Here is a 22,555-nt window from a genome sequence, read left to right on the forward strand (position 1 = left end):
CCTGTCACCCATCTTACCATTGCGGTAAGGTACACGGGACGGACGCCGAATTTTATAGAGAGCTGAGAATGGTAGTTTCCCATTTTGTGGACACCTCACAGTGAGAGGTATGTCTGGTAAGCGTTTGTTGTCAAATGGAGGAAATTCGTTGACAGCTTGTTTGAACTTATGATCGCGTAGCCGGTGCAGTCTCTAAGCGCAAGGAAAGTGTCTGTTTGCTGGCAGTAGTTGATGGAGCTCTCTGGTCGTGGACGAGAAGAGTGATTTGTATTCGTCTGTGCGACCTGTTTTATAGATTCTAGTTGTGTAATTACTACAAACAGTTTGGTGTGTATCCGACAATTCATCTGTACCTGCAAACTTCTCCACCTAATTTGGTGGGAGGTTTTTGTGAAATTCTGATGGCGTTCTTGCCTAGGGCCCCCGTAAAGTCAGCTTTTCTGTAGTTGATACAAGCTCTTTTTCATGTGTCCGAGGGTGCAAATGTAGCTTCGACAGTGTTGTGCAGGGGCTTTGTATGACGTATATCACCCGCACGGTGCTTGAAAGCGTCACATTTTAAAGAGGAAAGGACACCGTGAAGTAAACCACCCAAACATGCATGATTTTACTCTTACTTCTGCAAATCTACTTCGTTTCAATACTATCGTTACTTTGCCACCAGAACCGATCCCTCGCGAGATGCGAATCACACACCCTCAACCGGCCGGGACATCATTCTAACCGCTACACACCGTACAGGCAAATAAGTTTTGGATGTGAGTTTAATGTACCTATTCACAATTTCTGAACTTGTGTCATTCTGCCAAGGGTAATAAAATATAAAAAAATGAGAGAGAGAGAGAGTACAAATTTACAAAGTACCGCACTCTCCTTAAGGCTGAAGGTAAAAATTAAAGGAAAAAAAGTTAATTGAATGTTTTCAAGACGAACAAGTCACGTGATACACTGGCTTCCGGCACTTTGCGCAGTCAGCAGACGAAAACGGCGTTAGCTACTTTAGTACTTGTGAACGCGAGCGAGGATGGTTTTTGAAAGATATTGATGATGTTAAACAACATTATCAAATAAAAACTTCTAAGATCGGCGTGTGTCCGTATGCCATACCCCCCCCCCCCTCGAAACACTTAGCGGTGGTCATGCATATGAAGTGGAGTTGACATATGATCGACATAGTCAACTTCCTACTTGTGGGGTAAGTTTTTATCCCTCACACACGAGATTAGTAATACTTCTCTATCAAAAAATAATAAACTTATGTACACTCGCACACTCCACTCCAATCGCCCTTTTTTTTTTTTCTTTTGGTGGTGGTGGTGGTGTGGTGGTGGTTTTATACACCAACAAAAGTGCAAAATTGCACAAACCAACCAACATAATAATTAGAAAGTGTGCCAGCCACACAAAATTTGCACGGTAATGGGAAACCACACAAATGCAGTGTGTAAAAGTTTGTGTTCAGTAATTAGGATTTCTTGCACGTGTTTGTGGACATGCTCATGTTCTTCCTCACTTTCACATCAGTAAATTATTCAACAACATGCATTTCTCTCTAATCGTCCATGTGCAGCTTGAGAATAGCTGTAATAAAAGTATGTAATCACATTAAACCTGGGGATGCTTTCAATAAGTTGGCAGTCAAACTGCCAGCCGGTGAGTTTACTTCTCTTTCTCGCAACCCCAACCTCCCCACTCATCTATAAACATGATAACCAATTACACTTAGTTAAGATAACTGTGTACTTTTGTGCATGTGTAGGTCTTCAGGAAGATGATTATTTTCTCTAGACATTGGAAACCTGTCTGCAGAAGGAGGGAGGGATTAAGTTACGAAAAAGTTTTTTTCCAAGATTGTTTTGTAAGCTGCAGATTCAAAGAGAGGCAAGTGGGAACACATAGCATCTATAGGTAAAGGGTGTCACAAGGGAGGGAAACTGGACCGGAGGGGTAGAACTGTTTAGGGAACAGCCGCTGTCTTTCATTTAAACCCTAGATGTATATAGTGGCTTACCTCCACATAAACAAGGTTAATAAGAGAACAACAATAAGCCTGTAGCTAATTAAATACAGCTATAATTCACTGACTCATTTCTTAAAACTAAACCATGGTTGAACTCCAGCTACCTTACTAACAGTTGAGAACACTGAAATAGTGCTGAAGACTTATGAACAGACTATAAAGCATGCAGACAACAAGAAATTCAGAAATTTATTCACACATGTTTATCAACTTCTAATAACAAATAGTAAAAACGGAGATAATTACAGCTATCAACAGATGCTAAATATATAATTGGCTCTCTGTTAAAAATTGCTTGCATGTGCATGCACACACACACACACACACAGAGATAAATTTAGTGCATTTTATCTTTTCAAGTAATGCAGCTAGAAATGATTTGTGTGTGTGTGTAGATGTACACATCCACTACAAAAATAGTTCACAACAATTTGTATAGCATGTCACAGTTTGAGGATTGTATATCAGCAGTATGCAGGTAATGACGGATACAGATTTAAGGACATAAACAGTCAAGGAAATGAAGACAAAGTAAGATTACTATCACAACTGACCAAGCCCAATATAGCATAGATCTTTTTCTCACAATTCTTGGTTTTGAGAACCTAATTATATGTTAGATATGAAAGCCTGACATTGTTATTTAAAGCCTGTTTTAGCATTTCACATATACCATGCAAGTGATAATTTAAATCTAACAACTGATTTTGGTAAAAAGTTGATAGGCTTCTCATCTGACCTAAAGACAGGATCACCATCACATTTGAAATGAAGTGCGATGAACATAAATGAAACAAATAATTAAACAAATAAAGATGAAATGTGGGTAAGCCCTTGCACTGTGCATGTACTAATACAAACACACACACACACAGAAAGACAAAACTTTCCATGACACAAACATACCTGGTTCAGAATTCTGTGTACAACCTTTTCTAGCCTTGACTCTTCAACAATCAAACTAAAAATTACTGACATTCTCTGAAGAAAGGAATACTTGTGCTATTGGGCAATGATATATTTTTTGCACAACAAGCTAAATATAGTGAGCCGTCATAGCAGTCTTGTTTGGGTCTTCCCCCAGCAGGGTTAAAAAAAAAAGTAAAAACAAAACAGTTTACTGGCATTGTATAATATCATAATATAAGCTCATTTGTACGCCACCTGGTCGGACTTTAAGTCGGACTTAAAGCGATCTACATACATACTGACACACCCATTTAAGACAGGCATCAACTGCATCCGTATAAACAGAAACATGCAGACAAAATACACAGCAAAATATCTAAAATGTTGATTTAAAAAGTGCTTTATTCGTCATCAAAGTTGGGCTCAAAACGCATGACAAAGCCAAAATGACAAAAGCCACTCCTGTGGAGGTGAAAACCATCAGAACAGTCGATACAGCCAGTGTAGAACCCCCTTGCCAGACAGAAAACCTTGTTGTAACCCACAACAACCGTTAGAACCAACGGTCAGTGCAGCATCAGCCTCCCGGAGAAGCACATGGTATCATCAGATGCGTCGCCATGGCGCACTAAGCTTTTGGCGATCTCTTCTCGGTGAATTATCTCCACGTCCGCGGCTTTTGCCATGGAACATTATGTGGAACATGAAGATACCAGGCCAGAAACCGCCAGTCCTCGTTGCAGAATGTCTGCAGCTCGTGCCCATGTGCCACAAGGCTCTGCAACCGCCTCTGGTGACTCTTTTTCCTGTCACCCATCTTACCATTGCGGTAAGGTACACGGGACGGACGCCGAATTTTATAGAGAGCTGAGAATGGTAGTTTCCCATTTTGTGGACACCTCACAGTGAGAGGTATGTCTGGTAAGCGTTTGTTGTCAAATGGAGGAAATTCGTTGACAGCTTGTTTGAACTTATGATCGCGTAGCCGGTGCAGTCTCTAAGCGCAAGGAAAGTGTCTGTTTGCTGGCAGTAGTTGATGGAGCTCTCTGGTCGTGGACGAGAAGAGTGATTTGTATTCGTCTGTGCGACCTGTTTTATAGATTCTAGTTGTGTAATTACTACAAACAGTTTGGTGTGTATCCGACAATTCATCTGTACCTGCAAACTTCTCCACCTAATTTGGTGGGATTTTTGTGAAATTCTGATGGCGTTCTTGCCTAGGGCCCCGTAAAGTCAGCTTTCTGTAGTTGATACAAGCTCTTTTTCATGTGTCCGAGGGTGCAAATGTAGCTTCGACAGTGTTGTGCAGGGGCTTTGTATGACGTATATCACCCGCACGGTGCTTGAAAGCGTCACATTTTAAAGAGGAAAGGACACCGTGAAGTAAACCACCCAAACATGCATGATTTTACTCTTACTTCTGCAAATCTACTTCGTTTCAATACTATCGTTACTTTGCCACCAGAACCGATCCCTCGCGAGATGCGAATCACACACCCTCAACCGGCCGGGACATCATTCTAACCGCTACACCGTACAGGCAAATAAGTTTTGGATGTGAGTTTAATGTACCTATTCACAATTTCTGAACTTGTGTCATTCTGCCAAGGGTAATAAAATATAAAAAAATGAGAGAGAGAGAGAGTACAAATTTACAAAGTACCGCACTCTCCCTTAAGGCTGAAGGTAAAAATTAAAGGAAAAAAAGTTAATTGAATGTTTTCAAGACGAACAAGTCACGTGATACACTGGCTTCCGGCACTTTGCGCAGTCAGCAGACGAAAACGGCGTTAGCTACTTTAGTACTTGTGAACGCGAGCGAGGATGGTTTTTGAAAGATATTGATGATGTTAAACAACATTATCAAATAAAAACTTCTAAGATCGGCGTGTGTCCGTATGCCATACCCCCCCCCCCCTCGAAACACTTAGCGGTGGTCATGCATATGAAGTGGAGTTGACATATGATCGACATAGTCAACTTCCTACTTGTGGGGTAAGTTTTATCCCTCACACACGAGATTAGTAATACTTCTCTATCAAAAAATAATAAACTTATGTACACTCGCACACTCCACTCCAATCGCCTTTTTTTTTTTTTTTCTTTTGGTGATGTGGTGTGGTGGTGGTTTTATACACCAACAAAAGTGCAAAATTGCACAAACCAACCAACATAATAATTAGAAAGTGTGCCAGCCACACAAGAAGTATAACTGTTAATGAAATTTTACTAAAGCAAATTCTGCGGTGCTAATAAATATTATTTTATTGGACACTTTGATTAATGAGAAGGTTGAGCGTGCTTCTGTTGCATAGAGAAGCGAACCTGTGTGCGATGTTCGTACCCACTGCTATTCGCAGCTCAGCCTCTGCGTCCACACGATTTCTGTATTGAGACTTCAGTGCTGCCAATGCTGAAAATCCTTGCTCACACATATACGAAGTTGAAAATGGCAGAAGAACTTTCACTGCTTTCTCAGAAAGCACCGTTGATGCTAATCCAGAATGTTGGCACTGGTGTTGTGTGGAAGACCATTTTCAGGGATTGGTCACTCGAAAGGTCGATGAGCTGCTCTTCTTCTTGCGTGGACAACCCGCTTCAGCGAAGTAATGCTGAAACCTTTCTTGCAGTCCGTTTAGATGGGCAATAATTACATTCTTCACCTGATCAAGATTCAAGTTGTCAGCCTTGCACTTACACAAGCACGGAAACATATCAAAAATATTTTCTTGGCGTATCTTTTGCGTCCACAACGAAATTTTTCGGACGAAAGCATTCATCTTGTCAGTTGTTTGTAATATGGTGCTGTCTTTCCCTTGAATAGAAGTATTCACAACGTTCAGCTTCTCAAATATGTCCGATAAATATGCAGGCCTGACGAGAGGGGGGGACAGGGGGTCTGGTGTACCCGGGCCCGCGGCTGTCAAGGGGTCCCGGCCTTGGTCAGTGGATTTTTTTTTTTCTTCTTCTTCTTCTTTTCTTTTTCTTTTAAAGAAAGGTCTAAGGACAGAACACCCAAGCATTACACATGCAGAAGTTGCATGAGTTTGAGCGTAGATATTGAGATTCGAATTGTAAACATACATTATATACTGGGAAAATAATTTACGATTACAAGTACAAGGAGCCCGGAGAGGTCGTCTGTCCCGGGGCCCGGGCTGGCTCTCGGCGGCTTTGTAAATATGCCATTAGCAACAGTCATCGGTTGTTATTAGGCCCCCACCCCGCACTGTCTGGTCATGGCCTTCTGTCAGGGACTAGAGTACTAGGACTGAGCACGTGCGAGGGCGAAAGGGTGTGAATGATGGACGTTTCCTGAATGCGTGCCTTTTAGATGTTTTCAAAAAAAAAAAAAAAAAAAGAGAGAGAGGAGTGACTGGAGAGGGAGAGGGAGTCAGCGATGAGATATTGGGGGGGGGGGAGAGGGCAAAAGGCGAGAGGAGGGAGATTGGAAGCTTAATTGTTGAGAGGGGGATTGTGTTTTTAGTTTTGGAAGTGAGAAGTCACTGCATGCCGAGACAGTGTACTTGAATAGGGAGAAGAGATTTGGAGTTTGATCGCCCTCACCACTCGGTTACACAATCTAAGCTAATTTCACTAATACCGGTATAGGAAACTTTTAAAAAAGGACCACCTTCGCGACCCCCAGGTTGAGAACCGCTGCTCTACAGGAATGTGACACAGCAGCCCGCTGTCCAGCGAACACAGAAAAGACCGGGGCTGACACACTCGATTGAAAAGGAGCCGGGTCACGGCACCATAAATTTGTAACCGGACTGACCGACACCTCTCGCTAACACCTTATCTTAGCGCCAAATCAGTCCGTTCCTCTTTGTCGTTCCAGGGAAGAGGACGGAAGTTCCAAGAATTTTCCACTCTACGAAAATTCTGACTCTCGTAGTCTGGTGCGTCGTCTAGTTTTTACCTGCCTCGCGTTTTCTTTTTTTTTTTTTTACCTATCTCTTTACGCACCCGAACTTCAGCCGACCTTGGAGTCCAACAAAAGACCCTGCTTTACTTTCTAACTACACGTAAAGTGTCTTTTCAATCGTTGTTCCGTCAGTTCCGCCGGACCTTCTCGTGTGTTCTTTTCTCTGCTGCTGTGGTCACATCTACATGCATGGACAGTTCACAAACCTCACTCGCGTTCACACGGCAGAGACATGCGTACGACACACTAGCACTCGCTGACACTAACACACTCACACGAGTACTTACAGTTCAAAGACATAAATTTATTTACAAGATGTACAAAACAACTACCGAACAAAACAACTACCTAACCTATCTAGCCAAAACCTAACACCTAACTCCGTGGGGTGGGTCGCTGACTGATGCGAGCCGCTATCACCAGCGGACCAGAGCGCCTCGCGGCACCAAGGTACTTCTCGCTAGCTCAGACTCAAACGTTCTTACTGCTATACCCAGCAGGACCAGTTCCCGTACCGAGAGAAAAGGCGCGGCGCTGTTGTTGTTGTTTAGTAGGAAAGTGCTTCCACCTTGCGGCGATTTCGCACTATGGGGGTGGGGGGGATTGGTACGCCGTGCTAGCAACTATGGCTATATCACGGCAAGGCAGCCAGCCCTGTAAACAGATGCCACGTGCAGAGAAAGAACAGCGTGCCCGAGACGAGAAATGAACTCTGGGCAGCCAACCTTCACTGTGTTGGTGACAGGCGCTAACCGTTGCGCCACCGGGCGCTGCTCTACGCCCGCATTTTGTACAGGGCAGCTTGGGTACTACGTCACCCGCTGTTGCTGCCCGTCTCGCGCTGCGCGACCACGCGTGGAGTGGAAGGGGATGTGGGGTGGAGGGGCTAGGCACTGTCAGCAGCAGCTGACCTAAACAGCGCTCCCGCTACAGTACCTATCATACCTAGTTCAAAAGTCTATTGATTACACTCATTATATCCTATTCATTAAATGTCCATAAAATATGTAGCTTAAATGATATAAAATTTATGTACGATTTACATCTAAACTTTATTATTTATGCACACATTTTCCGATAGCTTACACTATGTGCCCTTACGTAAGGGAGGCTACTCCTATTCAAAAAAACAAAATAGCAATATGGCTGCCGCCAGTGGCCCTGTACAGATTTCTTCAGGCGAAACGGTTGATGCAGATGATCCCTGTTCAAGTAACTCATCCGAATGTAATTTATTTGCGTCGAACAAAAAAGATGAATTCAAAGTACCTGTTACGAACGCACTAAAAGCGGACCGAAAGTCTGACACAACCGCAACGGCGACTGAGTCCATAGATCAGTCAAAGAAAAGTCTCAGGAAGCCTGATTCAGGGTCGTCCAGCAGATCAGATTCAACCATTTTCCTCGACGGAGCATTTCAAACAGTCCCAGCTGTCTATTCCTTACAAAGAGCCTATATGGAGTGGATTACCACCTGACACAGAAGCTTTCAGCTTTGACGTTCTGAAGAATGGAACGATAATTGAAAACATTGAACTACGCAAAAAACCTTGGTTTGTTTTTGGACGTCTTCCTAGTTGCGATGTGTTTCTGGAGCATCCATCACTTTCACGATATCATGCAGTAGTGCAGTACTGCGCCACACCAGGGGATGGTTATGAGCGTGGCTGGTATTTATGTGATCTGGACAGTACTCACGGTACTTGGGTAAACAAAGTGAAGGTTTTACCTAAGACCTTTTACCGATTGCACGTTGATTATGTGGTGAAATTTGGAGGCAGCTCACGTCTGCACATTCTGCAGGTTTGTATGTCATTAATAATTTATGCCACGCCATGCCATTCAAAAGAATAACTGTTTTTGAAGCTAGCTCTCCATAAAACCATAATTCCATAAATCACTTGACTGTCCTTTCTCTCCTCACACTTGTTTTTTGAATTGTGAGCTATTGTGTGCTGTTTTTCTTTCTTTGCATAAAGCATCTGATGCTTGATCATAAGTTAGGCTGTTTGCAAGTTTTTTCGTTTGTTTATTCCTTATTACTCCTCGGGAGCATAGGGCCATTGCAAGTTGTTAACTCATCATATATACTTTTTTCTCTTTCCTCCATTGCAAGTTTAACATATTGAGCTTGTATCTATGTATGTGGTAATGCTAAACCACATTTTTAAAAATTACATATGTACTTGCAAATGGAAGAAATGTCTTAAACATCTTCTATTTTTAATTATGTTATTTATGGCTACCAAATTATCATGTGTTTGGACCTCAGTTTACTCTTGGATTCCTGATGCAATAGTTTGTAGCTAATTTTCTGTGTTTTTCAATGTAGGGGCCAGAATCAGATAAGGAACCAGAAAGTGAGCAGAGTATAAGTGAGCTAAAGGCACAGAGAGAAAGGCTGCAGCGTGAGGCAGAGCTGCTGCGCATGGCTGAAGATGAGGAACTGGAGAGCCAGAGACAGAAGCAGCAGGCAGCAGAGGACAGAGGGTGCTTATGGGGAATGGGTAAGTCAACTGTTTTTAGCTGTCCTCCACCTTCCCTATTTTTTATGTTGTTCTTCTGTGTGTGTGTGTGAGAGAGAGAGGGAGGGGGGTATGAAAGAAAACAGGAAATATAATTGTGTTACTTTTTTGCTTCACATATATATATAGAAAGATTTCGAGTCTGACTTATCTATACATCACAGCATTGTCAGGACCACAATATTAGTAATAGTATTTATTATTAGTAAGTTGCCTGCTTGTGTTTGTAAATTTGTAACGTAAGAGCCAGGTTATCTTGTTTAAGTGAATATTAACCCATTGACCCTGCGGCTGCGGTAGCCTGTTCCACCAAGTAGATGCAGAGGCAAGTTCCCTCGAATAAAACTTCGATCAGTATTTAAAATTTTTTAAATTTATATTTATTATTCTACAATTATAACAACTATCTGTGATACTCCGTTTTAATGAGCATTTAAAATACATTTACGTGGTGTAAATTTTAACAAATATAGTTTTGTCGTCTTGTAGTAAAATGAGCTGAAAGACTGTAACTGTATGGGACGGACATTCACAAATCGGAAAGTAGGTCAAAGTTCAACAATCAGAAAAAGTATTTATAAAAAATATTTATATATATATACAGTCAAATCTCCCTACTATGCCACCCCTCTACTATGCCACTCTCGGTATTATGCCACTTTTGCTCGGTCCCGACTATAAATTCAATGTAAAAAAAAATTTACTATGCCACCCCTACTCTCGCTACTATGCCACTTTTGTGTGACTGTTAAAAGACACAAGTTGTGAAATTCCGCGCAGTGCTCGATTATTATACTGATTGGTAGTGTGGGACATCGCTGTTAGTGGGGATGGAACATAGCACGCACACAGGGAGGGTGGAGGCTGGCAATGTGGGGGGGGGGTCGTCGTTGGCTGGGTGACAGCCACGTGACAGAGGGAAGGTGTGAGGGGGTCGACTAGCGACAGGATGCAGGTGCGTGGATGTGGTTGGAGGGGTGGAGGATGAAGAGGTGAGGGGAGAATGAGAGGAGACAGCTAGCGAAGCCGACGATTCTTGAGAGCTTTGGACCAGACCTGGGCAAAGGCCTCCTGTCTCTGACCGGCCCGCCCGCCTGGCAGTATATATACTATACTTACAGTATTAGGTAAAACTGAGTTAACTATATTAGTCCGGCCCTCTAAAACCATCCCAATTTCTCATGCGGCCCCTTGGGAAAATTAATTGCCCACCCCTGCTTTGGACAGACGGGTAACTTGAACAAATAAAGCCGTTTTTACGAACCCTCTCTACTACGCCAATCTCGCTACTATGCCACTTTTGCTCAGTCCCAGTAGGTGGCATAGTAGGGAGATTTGACTGTACACACAAAAGTACAAAACAGGCATACATTTTGTTAGAATATACATTTGAATTTAAATATTACTTACTGTTTTCTTCTCATTTTCAGTTGTTTGAGTCCAAATCCACATCGATTTGAGTAACCGGCAATGAATGTCAATATGGCGCTTGATAAACAAAACTTCGCTTGCTTTTAAACACAACAAAATACTTGATTAGTTGATTTTTTCAACCATTAAAGGGAAGTAATCTAAAGAGGACCAATTCCTAAAGGTTCCCATCTATTCTCCCTTATGTATTCGTTCATTTATGCAGAGAACTAAAAGCTCAGACTCTACTGTGGTTACAACAATGCGCCACCTGGCTCCAAGCAATGCGTAAGATCAGACAATCTGGCATCACCTGACCGCGAGCGATGCGGGGTTGTTTGATTAAAAGTAGGTTATGTTCATGAGAGAAATTAGCCAGCAACGAGAAATCTTATTTCTTCATTTAATTCATAATTTATTCATTCATTTACTTTAAAATAGGTGAGGATGCAATGGAAGAAACAGAAGAAAATCCATTTGCAAACATGGCTCCCCAGCATGAGCATCTTTATGCTGATGATCCCAAAAAGGCACTGAAGGGTTTTTATGAAAGGGAAGGTATGATCTTTTTTTACTGTTAAAACCTGAACTTTTAGCTTATGCCACGAAAGAATGGTTTGACCCAAAGGAGGAAAATGAGGATCACTTGTGGTGCTGACTACCAAGCTGATTATCCTTTGCTAATTGCTTATATCTGGCATGACAAGCAACCTTTGCCGGATGTTCGTGAAAGTTTGGCCTTTAATGCTTGTGTACAGATTTTTTTCAATAAGCTAAGCAACCTTTGATAAGAAAATGCAGGACAACCTGGTATTTAAATGTAGCTCAGGCATTTTAAAGGAAAGTAAATAACATTTTTAGCTTTCTTCTCTGTTGTGTCTAAATCTTGGCAGAAATATTTGAAAGTTGGCAATTAAGTACACTTTAAAATAGGCAATTGTTAAACTGGGCTATGATAAGATAATAGTACAGCTGTTCTAAATGAGGTTTTCAAAGGATATTCCTGAAACTACCGTGAGGCTCAGTCAAGTTAGACTTTATCTTAGAAATAATGTGTTTATTTATTATTATTATTATTTTTTTTTTTTGCAGGCTATGACTTACCTGAGTATCAGTTTTCAGAGGTGTCCTTTGGTAAACACCGCTGCTTTTTGGAGTAAGTTATAAAGTTTGTTTTACTGTAGATTGTTGAAAGTGTTTGTCACTACACAAACTTTGGAAGCTGCCATACTCAAACCTTAACACTGCACTGTGTATAGGCATTAAGCAGACTGTGGCCTATGTAGCAAAACAGGATGGGAATTTCTCAATGCACAGTCATTATAAAATGTGCATGTGGTAAAACAACTACATACTGTATGACTGAGTTTAGCTGAGTTGAGTTGAGGAAAGGCTAGGGTGTTTCTTGTTAAAAAAGTGTTTGCAGTAGCTGAGAAACTTGCATCTGTTTTGTCTAGTTCAGGGTTATTTTTCTTTATTTGTTATGAAGCTATTATTTATGTATGTAAACAAATAAATGACACCAAAAGAGTGAGGTTAAAGTGTTGTTGACAGTTGGAAAGTAAACATGATAACATTTTTGCTAGCAAAAAGAACATCACTACCTTTTCATCTATCTGACAGGTAATTACTTTGGTTAAGTTGTTGGTTTTTTGGCATTGGTGAAGGTAGTGATAAAGTGATAAAACTTTTATGAAAACTCTATAGCATATGACTAGTGTATGTTAGAACTTTATTCACTCTAAATTGTTTTTTCTCAATTTGTTTAGACTCCCCGTTGAAGGTGCCAATGGTGAAGCTCTTGTAGCAGAGGCTACTGTGTCAGGGAAGAAGAAAGAGGCAGTGGTAGCATGTGCACTGGAAGCTTGCCGTCTGCTTGACATGCATGGAATTCTTCATGCTTCAAAACATGGTATTGTCCAACCTGCTTTTGTAATTTTTTTTATTGATAATAAGCACATAGTTCTGAGTTTAAAATGGGTTTTTATTTATACTGATAAGTGTGCAGCTAGTTTATGAATGGCAACAAACAGATTTTTAATTTCAGTGCTGTCCAGTTAGTGCAGTGAAATGTCATAACTTTCAAGACATACAGTTTTATCTTTATCTAAACTAAGCATGTCAGTTGGTTTGAGTTTTAAAAATTCTGAAAGTGTATATTTAATGTCATCCAATTTTTCTTCTTTTTTTTTTTTTTTTTTTTATAATTTTGGTGTTAGGTCTAAGCCAGATTTCTCCTGTATTAGTTAAGACTATGTTTTTATACATCTTGTACAATTGCAGAAAGCCGGAAGCGCAAAAAGAAAAATTGGGAAGATGATGACTTTTATGACAGTGATGAAGATACCTTTTTAGACAGAACAGGAACAATAGAGATGAAAAGACTTTTTCGAATGAAAAAATCAGGGAAGGATGCTAAAGCAGAGACATATGAAACTTTGGTAAGTTAGCAACACTGCGTCTGTGTTTCATTATCTGTTGTTTTCCTTTCAGCTTGCGTAGGAATGGTTTCATTGACATATTCTCTGTCGAAAAAGCTTGAGCTGAATCTTAAGCAAGTACAGAAAGTACAATAATAATGGAAAACTCTTTCGATTGTTCAGTAATTGATGATGAGGATGGCTTTATTGAGTACATTAATTAGGCAATAATACAGAGGGCCTTCGGAAAAAAACTATCACCTCTTTATTTTCTGTGACATTTAATTAAAACTATTAATAACATTTCTTAAAAGTATTATTAAAAAACATAATTCACATTTTTAAAACATGTACACCTGATTTGTGGTGTGTCCAGGTGCCAAAGTGGAATGAAGTGGTTAATCGCATTGGTGAAATTGAAAACAAATTACAAGAAGCTAAAGCTCGTAAGTTTTTATTTTAGATGCTTGATCTTTAATAAAGATGAGAAACAAGATTGGCCTTGTGGAGAAAAGGGGATAATTGTAAACTATGCATTGAGGGTTCATCTGGGACAAATGTTTGATGCATAAAAAAAACAGTAGTGCTTAGACAATGAGATAATAGAGCTTAATAAAATTTACTCATTAAGCGTTATTATAATCATATTCAAAGTTTGTTTGGATTAGATATGGCTAAAAAAGATGTGAATATAATAGTCAAAGATTTCAAATATATCATTGCACTCCAATTTCTAGAGGCAGATGCCATTGCCAGTGAAGAAGACGATGCATTGGATGCCTACATGACAGCTATCAAAGCAGGTGTCATGGATACAAAGACACGCTTGACTCTGAAACGTGAGCTCCTGACATTGCGCACAGAAGAGCAGCGACTTCGTCATCTTGTCAACATTGCAAAGCCTGCTTCTCTGCCAGTGCTAAAAAAGTAAGAAAAGGCCATGATTTGTGTCTTATCAAGAGAATGAAGCCAAAAAAAGAACTATGTTTTCAGTGACTATAGATTCATGAGTTATCAGGAATAGAGTTAGGATAAATGTATGAATAGCTTTTCTCTCTGTTTTAATGATAAGAAATGCTTGATAAGAATAATTTGCTTATTTATATTTTTATTCTTATTATATATATATGCATAAATAATTATACTATTTTCACTATTTACACTCATTTGATAAAATATTTATTAATTTCTAGAATTGGTGATTGAAATATTGTTTCTTCTTGTTCCTAATCACCCCCAGTGGAGCATAGGGCCGCAATATTAAGTATTGTGGTTTGTGTGATTTTTTGTCTATTTGCATGCATGATCCCATTTTAACACCCTCTTTCTTTCATTTTCCCCATCTACACATGCACACAATTTTGCAGTCTATTTTTTCCCCTCTTTCTCTGTCCAATGTAATTTTTGCCATTGTATCTCTCATGGGTCCTCAGACCAGCACCTCCTGTGACACTTACACCCAGTGTCACACCTGGTACCAGGAAGATTGGTGTTGCCCGTGGACCCAAGCCTGCAGTGTGTACTTTTGTGGTAGGTTTTTGTTTCCTTGTTTGATTTCATTAGCTGTTTCCCACACCCCAAAAATGTGAAAATAAAATCATCAGAGGTCATTTGAGATTATTTATCTTTATTATTGCCACCTAAAGGTAAACTAAACAAAAGAAAAGAAAAACTGACAATCTGGCATCAAACAGCAGCAGCAGACATGATGCGTGGCAAGAAACAAGGGAAGATCATACAGTTCAAAGAATTTCTACTTTGGAAATTTTGTATGGACTTGTTATTTTTTTGTGTTGAACATCAATATTTCACTTAGAAATTCTTGCATTTTATCCTTTACAAAGAAATGGAGATGAGAAATAAAAAAAGAATGAAGATAACGTTTGTGAAAGAATTTTTTTTTTAAATGGCTCAGTAAAAGGCAGCTTTCTAGCAGCCTCTGTCATTAAAATAATTGAGGCTTCATTTCCTTCAGCCTGGTGCCTGGCAACTTTTCAAAAAAGCAAGCACCCAGAGAAGACCTTTTCAGACCATGATCAGTTGTTAAAGCAGCAAAAGAAGTATTGGGTGCCATCTTCACACGCTCTTTTTTTTTCCACTTCTTTGTTTCTGGGGAAATTAGAGCAGTGTTGTCTAAACCTAGATGTGCCCGTGCTAACCCATTTGATACCCTAGTTGACCCAGCTGTGGGTACCTGACTGTAGAGGGTTGGGAAAGGTAAGGCAGTGAGAGAAAAGAGATGTGCATCAACCTGACAATGCTGGCCTTGAGATAAGCGAGAGCTATAACACATCTCTCAGATAACCATGACAGTAAGGTCATAAGATTATTTTCTTTGTATTTTTTACCATTGCTGTTTGGGGAATAAAATGCAGGGAATTTCTTAGACATAAAAGATCAACACAAAAAAACACAAGTTCAGATACAAATTCAAAAGCAGAAATTAAATTCCTTTTTGTACTTCCCTTCATGAGAAAGTTAGCCACATTAATGAACGGTTTTGTTACTGTCAGAAAATGTTTAAAGTATTATGATGATGACCACAATGATGGTGACGATGACAACGATGATGAATTCTAAGTTTCAGGTTGAGTTTAACTTACAGCATAACATTGTAAGGTATCATGCTAGCATAAAACTGGAGAAGTGGTGTTCTGTTGGAAGAAGGTGGTATATTATCCTACTGACAGTCATATTTAACTCAGCAGGAACAATTCTGCATATTTGAGATACATTTGTTGATATATATTTGTTTTGCATTAGAGTCAAGATTTAGTGGAGAAGGAGTCAACATTTGAAGAAGAAGATGAGGAAGAAGACAGTGTGGTACATTCTGTGCAACCTTTATCTAAAGACAATCAAGAAGGCCAAGCTTTATCTAAAGACAATCAAGAGGTCCAAGATTTTTCTAGGGACTTGTCACATATTTCACAAAGTCAGAATAAAGCAAATGAAATGATTCAGGGCTCTACTACAAGTTCAGGACCTAAAATCAAAGCAGGTCTGAGTATGTCATCTTCACCGTCTGGCAAAGTTTCTCCAGATCTTCACACTGAAGCTGATGAAAGACTTGGCAAACCTTCTGATCATGGATTGATAGTGAAGAAACAGGTGCCAGTATCAACTGAGGCTTCAACAAAGGGTTCGTTGTCTGCTATAATAAAATCTGAAGAGACAAAACCTCAGGTCAGTATTGTTGTGGTGTGATTTCAATTTGTAAAGTAAATCACAATGCATTGACATAGTTATTTCTGTATATATATATTTTTTTGAATGAATATAGTTATTGATACAAGTGAGGCAAAATTAGCCTTGAGAGAGTTGAGGTGCAGTTGGTCTCTTTTCTTGTTTTGAATATCTTAGTGAACTTTTTTCCTGTCATAAAGAGAGCATGCTTATTGCTTATATAATCAAAGTTAATGGTGTCCAAATAACTATGGATTTTCATTGATTTTCATAGATTTTCATTGATTTTGGTGTCTGCTAAGTGCTGTTGATCTGTTCCTTTGTTTACCTGTCTGCCACTGTTTTAGACTGTTTTCTTATATTTGTACCCAGCTGTTTCTTTCTTCATCTAATAATGGTCTCAAATATCAATCATGGGCCATCTTGACCCACCCCTCCTTTTTTCATTTGGTAGATTAATTCTCTCCACTGATTTTTCCTTCCTTTATTTTCCCTGCTACTTTAGATTCTGGATTTATATGAGCCATCAATGTAAGCTGGCCTTCTGATCTCTTGTTTACAATCCTGCCCCCTGGTTTATTCATTTTTTTTTTTTACAGCCATTGTATTAATGCAACCTCTTTGACAGCCATCAATGCTTGTGCCAAAAAAGGGACAGCTATGTTCCTTATTGCCAACTTGTTGCTGTTGCCATGATTATGTATTAAGTACTTTCACCACTGCTTTGTGATTTCTAATACTGTACTTTCTTATCCCAGCCATTAGGATATTGTTGTTATTATTATTTGTGGTATTTATAAGTGTAACATGCTTTGATCCTGCTTTGATGTTGGATAAAGATGCTAGAGAAATCATCATCTGATGATGATTATAATAATATTGATAATGAAAGTGTTGTAAGATTCTTGTGGTTGCTGCCTAGTTCTATTTATTTCTGTGATTTTTCATGATTCATCAGTTACATTAACATGAAGAGGTGGAGGTAGGGAAAATTGTATTGCTCTGCAACATGAAAGTCAACGATTTGTAAATGTAGATAAATTTTATAAATTTCCTGACTGTGCAAAAGAGATTTTGAATGACACTAGTCCATGCTAATTTAAGAATTTCAGCTGTGTAGGAAAAAGCTAATAATGGCTCATTTGTTAATAGCAATAACATCCTTTGGTGTAAAATTGCATGCTGGGATGAGATTTCATGTCAGCTGATATTTGTATTCAGGGACTGTTTAAAAAAAATGAACCTTTTCATACAATGGTTTCCTTTTGTGATCTTTATCACTTTTATTTCCAAGGTGTTGAGACTGAGTGTCATAAAGAAGAAGAAGGTGCTTGGCCCACCAAAAAGAGAATATGATTCTTCTGACCCTGACTATGCTGTGTGGCTTCCACCAGAAGGTCAGTGCTCTTGGAGGTGGAGTAGAGGGAGGGAGGTTTATTAGCACAGTATGAAAATAAAGTGGATAAAGAAATGGACAAGTTGAAGTTGGAGTAAAGGTTTTGCTAATTGGTTTACTGTTTCTACCACTGTTCTCAGTAATCTGGATTTAAATGTGTTTACATTGTACAAACAAATTAACAAGCTGCACATAAATTAAAAATATTGGGATTGCTAATGCCATCTGTTTGAAGATGATGATGCAATAGTTTTAATAACAATAAAAATGTCTAATTTATATAGTGCAAAATCATACTCATATAGCATCAATAGCATCAAACACTTAACACAAACAGTAGGTTAATGTGAAAGAACAGAAAAATGGACAACAATGAGGAGGAAGTACAAGAGATAGGATAGGCAAAGGTCATTCCCTAACCATTTCAGGTCGTTGGGGGTGAGACCTCATTTTTCTCAGAGCCAGCTTTCTATGAGGGAGGTGCCTATTTCCTCACCCTCGCTGCCTTACCTTCCCCTACCCATTTCCGACAGCTGGGTTGACAGGGAAGTTTGCTGGGCTAATCAGGCATTGAACCAGCATCCTTTTAGTGCTCTACCACTTGGCTATTCACTTCCCCAGAGATAGGATAGACTAATCAAGAGATATAAATGTTGGCAGAGGAGAGAGAGCAGTTTCTGCTTGTAACACAGCTCTTAGCAAAATATTGAATGCTCCATACGCATGCACCTTAGAAACCTGCTATGCTGTAATTATCACTTTAGGTACTAAATACATATTAAGCATAAATGATGTTTCCCCTGTGGGACCCCGGGGTATGCTTGCCTAGCAAGCATTGCAAGAATAGGGTCCCTGCCATCCAGCAAGGCATGTCGTAAGAGGCGACTAAGGTGGACACCTCACCTAGAGGTAAAATAGGTTGTGGTAGGGCTAACAACCCCACCATGTAAAAAAAATCCTGTTACAGAAACTAAAACCAGAGAACTCGTCACAGATGGCGAGGTAATGAAGCACACCAGGAGACTGGACTAATGACGGACGACAGCCAAACCGAAAGGGAGCTGGCGCCCCGACAGCGGATTTACTGAAGCCGAGGCAGAAGTTGAGGGTGGGGTGCTGGAACGTCCAGACCTTGTACCAGACTGGCAGGATGCTCCAATTAGTCAAGGAGTTTGACAACTACACTTGGACATCCTGGGAGTCAGTGAGGTCAGATGGACCGGCACGGGAAAGAGGAGACTAGCATCAGGACATACCATCTTGTTCTCAGGAAGATCAGACGCTCAGCACTCTGAAGGAGTAGCTCTACTCTCAACAAGAAAACGGAAAAGCACTGCTGGAATGGAAGCCTTATGGACCCAGGCTTTTGAGAGCAAGATTCCATTCCAAGTACACCAAGCTGACAGTGCTAGCCTGCTATGCACCAACAAATGACTCTGAGGCAGAAGACAAGGATGCTTTTTACGATCAGCTCCAGGCAGCCTCAGAAAGCGTTTCCAGCCACGACATGTTGCTCATCATCGGCGATCTCAATGCCAAGGTGGGAAGTGACAACACCTGCAGGGAGCATGTCATGGGCAAACATGGAATCGGAAGCATCAATGACAACGGAGAGAGACTGGCAGACTTTTGTGAAGAAAACAACCTACTGATTGGAGGCACACTCTTCCCACACAAAGACATCCACAAGGCAACATGGACATCACCAGATGGGATCACAAAGAACCAGATAGACCATGTCATCATCAACGAAAATGGAGGAGCTCACTTCAAGATGTTAGAGCCTACAGAGGAGCAGACATTGCCAGTGACCACACTCTTGTGATAGCCACAGTTTCTCTGAAGCTGCGTCGATCACGAGGAAAACAGGCACGTCAGCAGAGTGGACTCTGACAACTGAAGATCCAGCCACCGAAAGGGCCTTTGCTATGGAAGTAAAGAACAGGTTCCAGGCACTAGGAGACCAACAAGAGATGACCTTAGACGACTTCAATCGAGTCTTACAGGAATCAGGAGAGAAAATACTGGGCTTCCAACGGAAAAAGAAAGAACAGTGGATCAGAGAAGAGACATGGAAGAAGATAGAAGAGAGAAAGTCAGCCAAACAAAGAATCAAACAGCACCAGATCTGAACGCCTGAAGGAACAACACAGACAAAGATATGCAAAACTGAACAAAAGAGGTAAAGAGGATGACAAGAACCGACAAAAAGATATCACATAGAGAAACTGGCAGATGAAGCAGAAATGCAGCAATAAAAATGACCTGAAGACACTGTACAAGATAAAACAAACAGCTAAACAACGGGTTTAAGAACAGTGATGTGCCAGTGAAAGACGTGAACGGTAATGTCGTCGAGGGAGAGGCAGGAAAACTACAGCGCTGGAGGAACATTTTGAGTCGGTTCTGAACAGACCAGATCCCCTCAGCTTGCAGACATCCAGCCAGCAGCTATAGACCTTGACATCTGCACAGACCCACCAAGCCTGGAAGAAGTGACAGCAGCAGTCAAGACAATGAAGAGCGGCAAAGCACCAGGGGCAGATGGAATAACAGCAGAGATGTTGAAAGCAGACGTGAATGTGACAGCTCCCAAGCTGACTGAAATCTTCAGGCAAATTTGGGAATCAGGGCAGGTCCTGTTGCGTGGAAGACAGGGCTCATCTTCAAGTTACCCAAGAAAGGAGATCTTGGAGACTGCAATAATTGGAGGGGCATAACACTTCTTTCCTCACCAGCAAGGTCTTCAGCAAGATTGTTTTGTCAAGACTGACGGCAACTCTTGAGAAAGACTCCGACCACAGCAAGCAGGATTTCGCCCTGGGCGATCTGCTCCGAACACATCTTCATTCTGCGACAGATTCTGGAGCAGAGCAACGAATGGAACACACCGCTGTACATCAATTTCATCGACCTGGAGAAGGCTTTTGACAGCATCCACCGCGAGTCCTTATGGAAGATCCTGAGGCATTACGGAGTCCCTGCAAAACTTGTTCAGGTCATTGCAATGCTGTACAGCGATTTCAAATCCCAGGTTGTCTGTGACACGGAGCTCACAGACCCCTTCAACGTCAGTACCGGGGTGAAGCAGGGCTGCATTCTGTCGCCGTTCCTCTTCATCCTGGCCATGGACTGGATCATGAAGACTTCCCACGACAGCGAGAGGAGAGGCTCAGATGGACCATGACTATAACAGCAACACAGCACTGGAAGACTTGGACTTTGCTGATGACATTGCCTGCTGTCACACGCCACCAAGACATGCAGGAAAAAACAAAGGCCTTCTCAGAAACAGCTGGAAACCTTGGCTTGAAGTCAGCACAAAAAAGACTAACAGTATGAGAGTGAACGCCAGAGTCCAAGACAGCATCAACTAAATGGAGAAGAGATTGAGGAAGTTGACAGTTTCACCTATCTTGGGTCCAAAATGTCAAACACTGGGGATGCGGAGGTGGAGATTCGAGCCCGACTGGCGAAAGCCAGTCAGGCCTTTGCCTCACAGGAGCACATGGAAGGCAAAAAAAACATCAGCCAGAAGATCAAGCTGAGAATCTTCAAGTCAAATGTGATCAGCACCCTCCTTACGGATCAGAATCTTGGAAGATGACCAAAACCATCAGTAACAAGCTTGACGTCTTCCAAAACAGATGCCTCAGGCGCATACTTAACATCTTTTGGCCAAACACCATCACCAACGAAGAACTCCACCGAAGAACTGAAACCGAGTCCATCACCAGCAGGTTCAACGAAGGCGTTGGCGATGGATTGGACATGTGCTCCGCCAGCAGACAGGCAGACCTTTCCAGAGTCGCCTACGATGGACTCCAGACGGCCGAAGAAAACGAGGCCGCCCAAAGGAAACTTGGAGAAGAACAGTGGAAAGGGAGATGAAAGGAAAGGGCTGGACATGGGGTCACCTAGAGCGGGTTTCAGCCGATCGACATCGGTGGCGGACTCTGGTTGAGGCCTTATGTGCAACCTGATGCACAAAGAGGAATAGATAGATAGATAAATGATGTTTGTCTGCTTCCAGATCAGACTGGTGATGGAAGGACAAGCTTGAATGACAAACTTGGCTACTGAGTCTGCAGCTAGGGGAGATGTACAGCCAAGTGGATTAGTGTCAGCCAAGACCAGTGGTGCATTAGTTGGTTCAGAGCCATATGGTACATCACACTTCTACCAGCTGACCCAGCTGTGAAATGGGTACCTGACCTCTTAAAAAGGCTTGGGAGGAAAAGGCAGCGAAAGAGAGGAGATAAATACCACCCTCAAAAAAATTTGGACCTGAGAAGAATTGGGTATCACTGAGAGTTCTTGAGGCTATCTTACTTTTCTGAATTTGCAGATGTAAATTTTTAGTAGAATGTGACTGATTAAATATGAATCATCTGATGCTTGAGATATAGTACCTTGAGAAAGAAGAAAATCATGTTTATTAAACTTCTTGAAAATTTGTTGTCAGTGGTTTATTGTGTGCATAACACTGTGATTATATAATTATGCAAAACTGTCTTTATGTCACCACACTCTCTACAAATCTATGCATTATTATTGATGAAGCACAGAAAGTGACCACTCTAGATTAATGAAGCATCCACTATATCTTATGTGAACCGAGAATGAGCGACAGTTTGAATTATTCGGACGTTGAAGGTCTGCATTTCTCGTGCTAAAGTAGCAGTGTTTTGTTTTTTTTTTTTTCAAGAACCCCGAGAAATGCAGACTTTCAACGTCTGAATAATCCGAAATGTCGAT

At 40.9% G+C, this 22,555-nt stretch overlaps 1 protein-coding gene across 1 annotated transcript; it reads left to right on the top strand.

Annotated features, from left to right (window-relative positions):
* The first annotated feature begins 3,623 nt into the window (after positions 1-3,623).
* On the top strand, positions 3,624-22,257 carry LOC112570279 (kanadaptin-like). The gene is made up of 13 exons (XM_025248659.1): positions 3,624-3,758; positions 8,196-8,663; positions 9,193-9,367; positions 11,237-11,353; positions 11,888-11,951; positions 12,565-12,707; positions 13,079-13,236; positions 13,592-13,661; positions 13,953-14,142; positions 14,649-14,745; positions 15,979-16,401; positions 17,696-17,798; positions 21,831-22,257. Exons 1-13 carry the CDS (start codon positions 3,624-3,626, stop codon positions 21,878-21,880), a joined length of 2,193 nt encoding a protein of 730 aa, XP_025104444.1. The 3' UTR covers positions 21,881-22,257.
* The last annotated feature ends 298 nt before the right edge of the window (positions 22,258-22,555 follow it).

The sequence above is a fragment of the Pomacea canaliculata genome, linkage group LG8 (assembly GCF_003073045.1).
Source record: "Pomacea canaliculata isolate SZHN2017 linkage group LG8, ASM307304v1, whole genome shotgun sequence".
NCBI classification, from domain to species: Eukaryota; Metazoa; Mollusca; class Gastropoda; order Architaenioglossa; family Ampullariidae; genus Pomacea; species Pomacea canaliculata.

What these genes read in the sequence shown, in the direction of transcription:
- LOC112570279 (XM_025248659.1), top strand. Translation starts at nt 3,624, where the DNA reads ATGTGGAACATGAAGATACCAGGCCAGAAACCGCCAGTCCTCGTTGCA. An exon ending in TCACCCATCTTACCATTGCG is followed by an intron (nt 3,759 to 8,195) that starts GTAAGGTACACG and finishes CTGAGTCCATAG; the next exon opens with ATCAGTCAAAGAAAAGTCTC. An exon ending in CAGAGACATATGAAACTTTG is followed by an intron (nt 13,237 to 13,591) that starts GTAAGTTAGCAA and finishes TGGTGTGTCCAG; the next exon opens with GTGCCAAAGTGGAATGAAGT.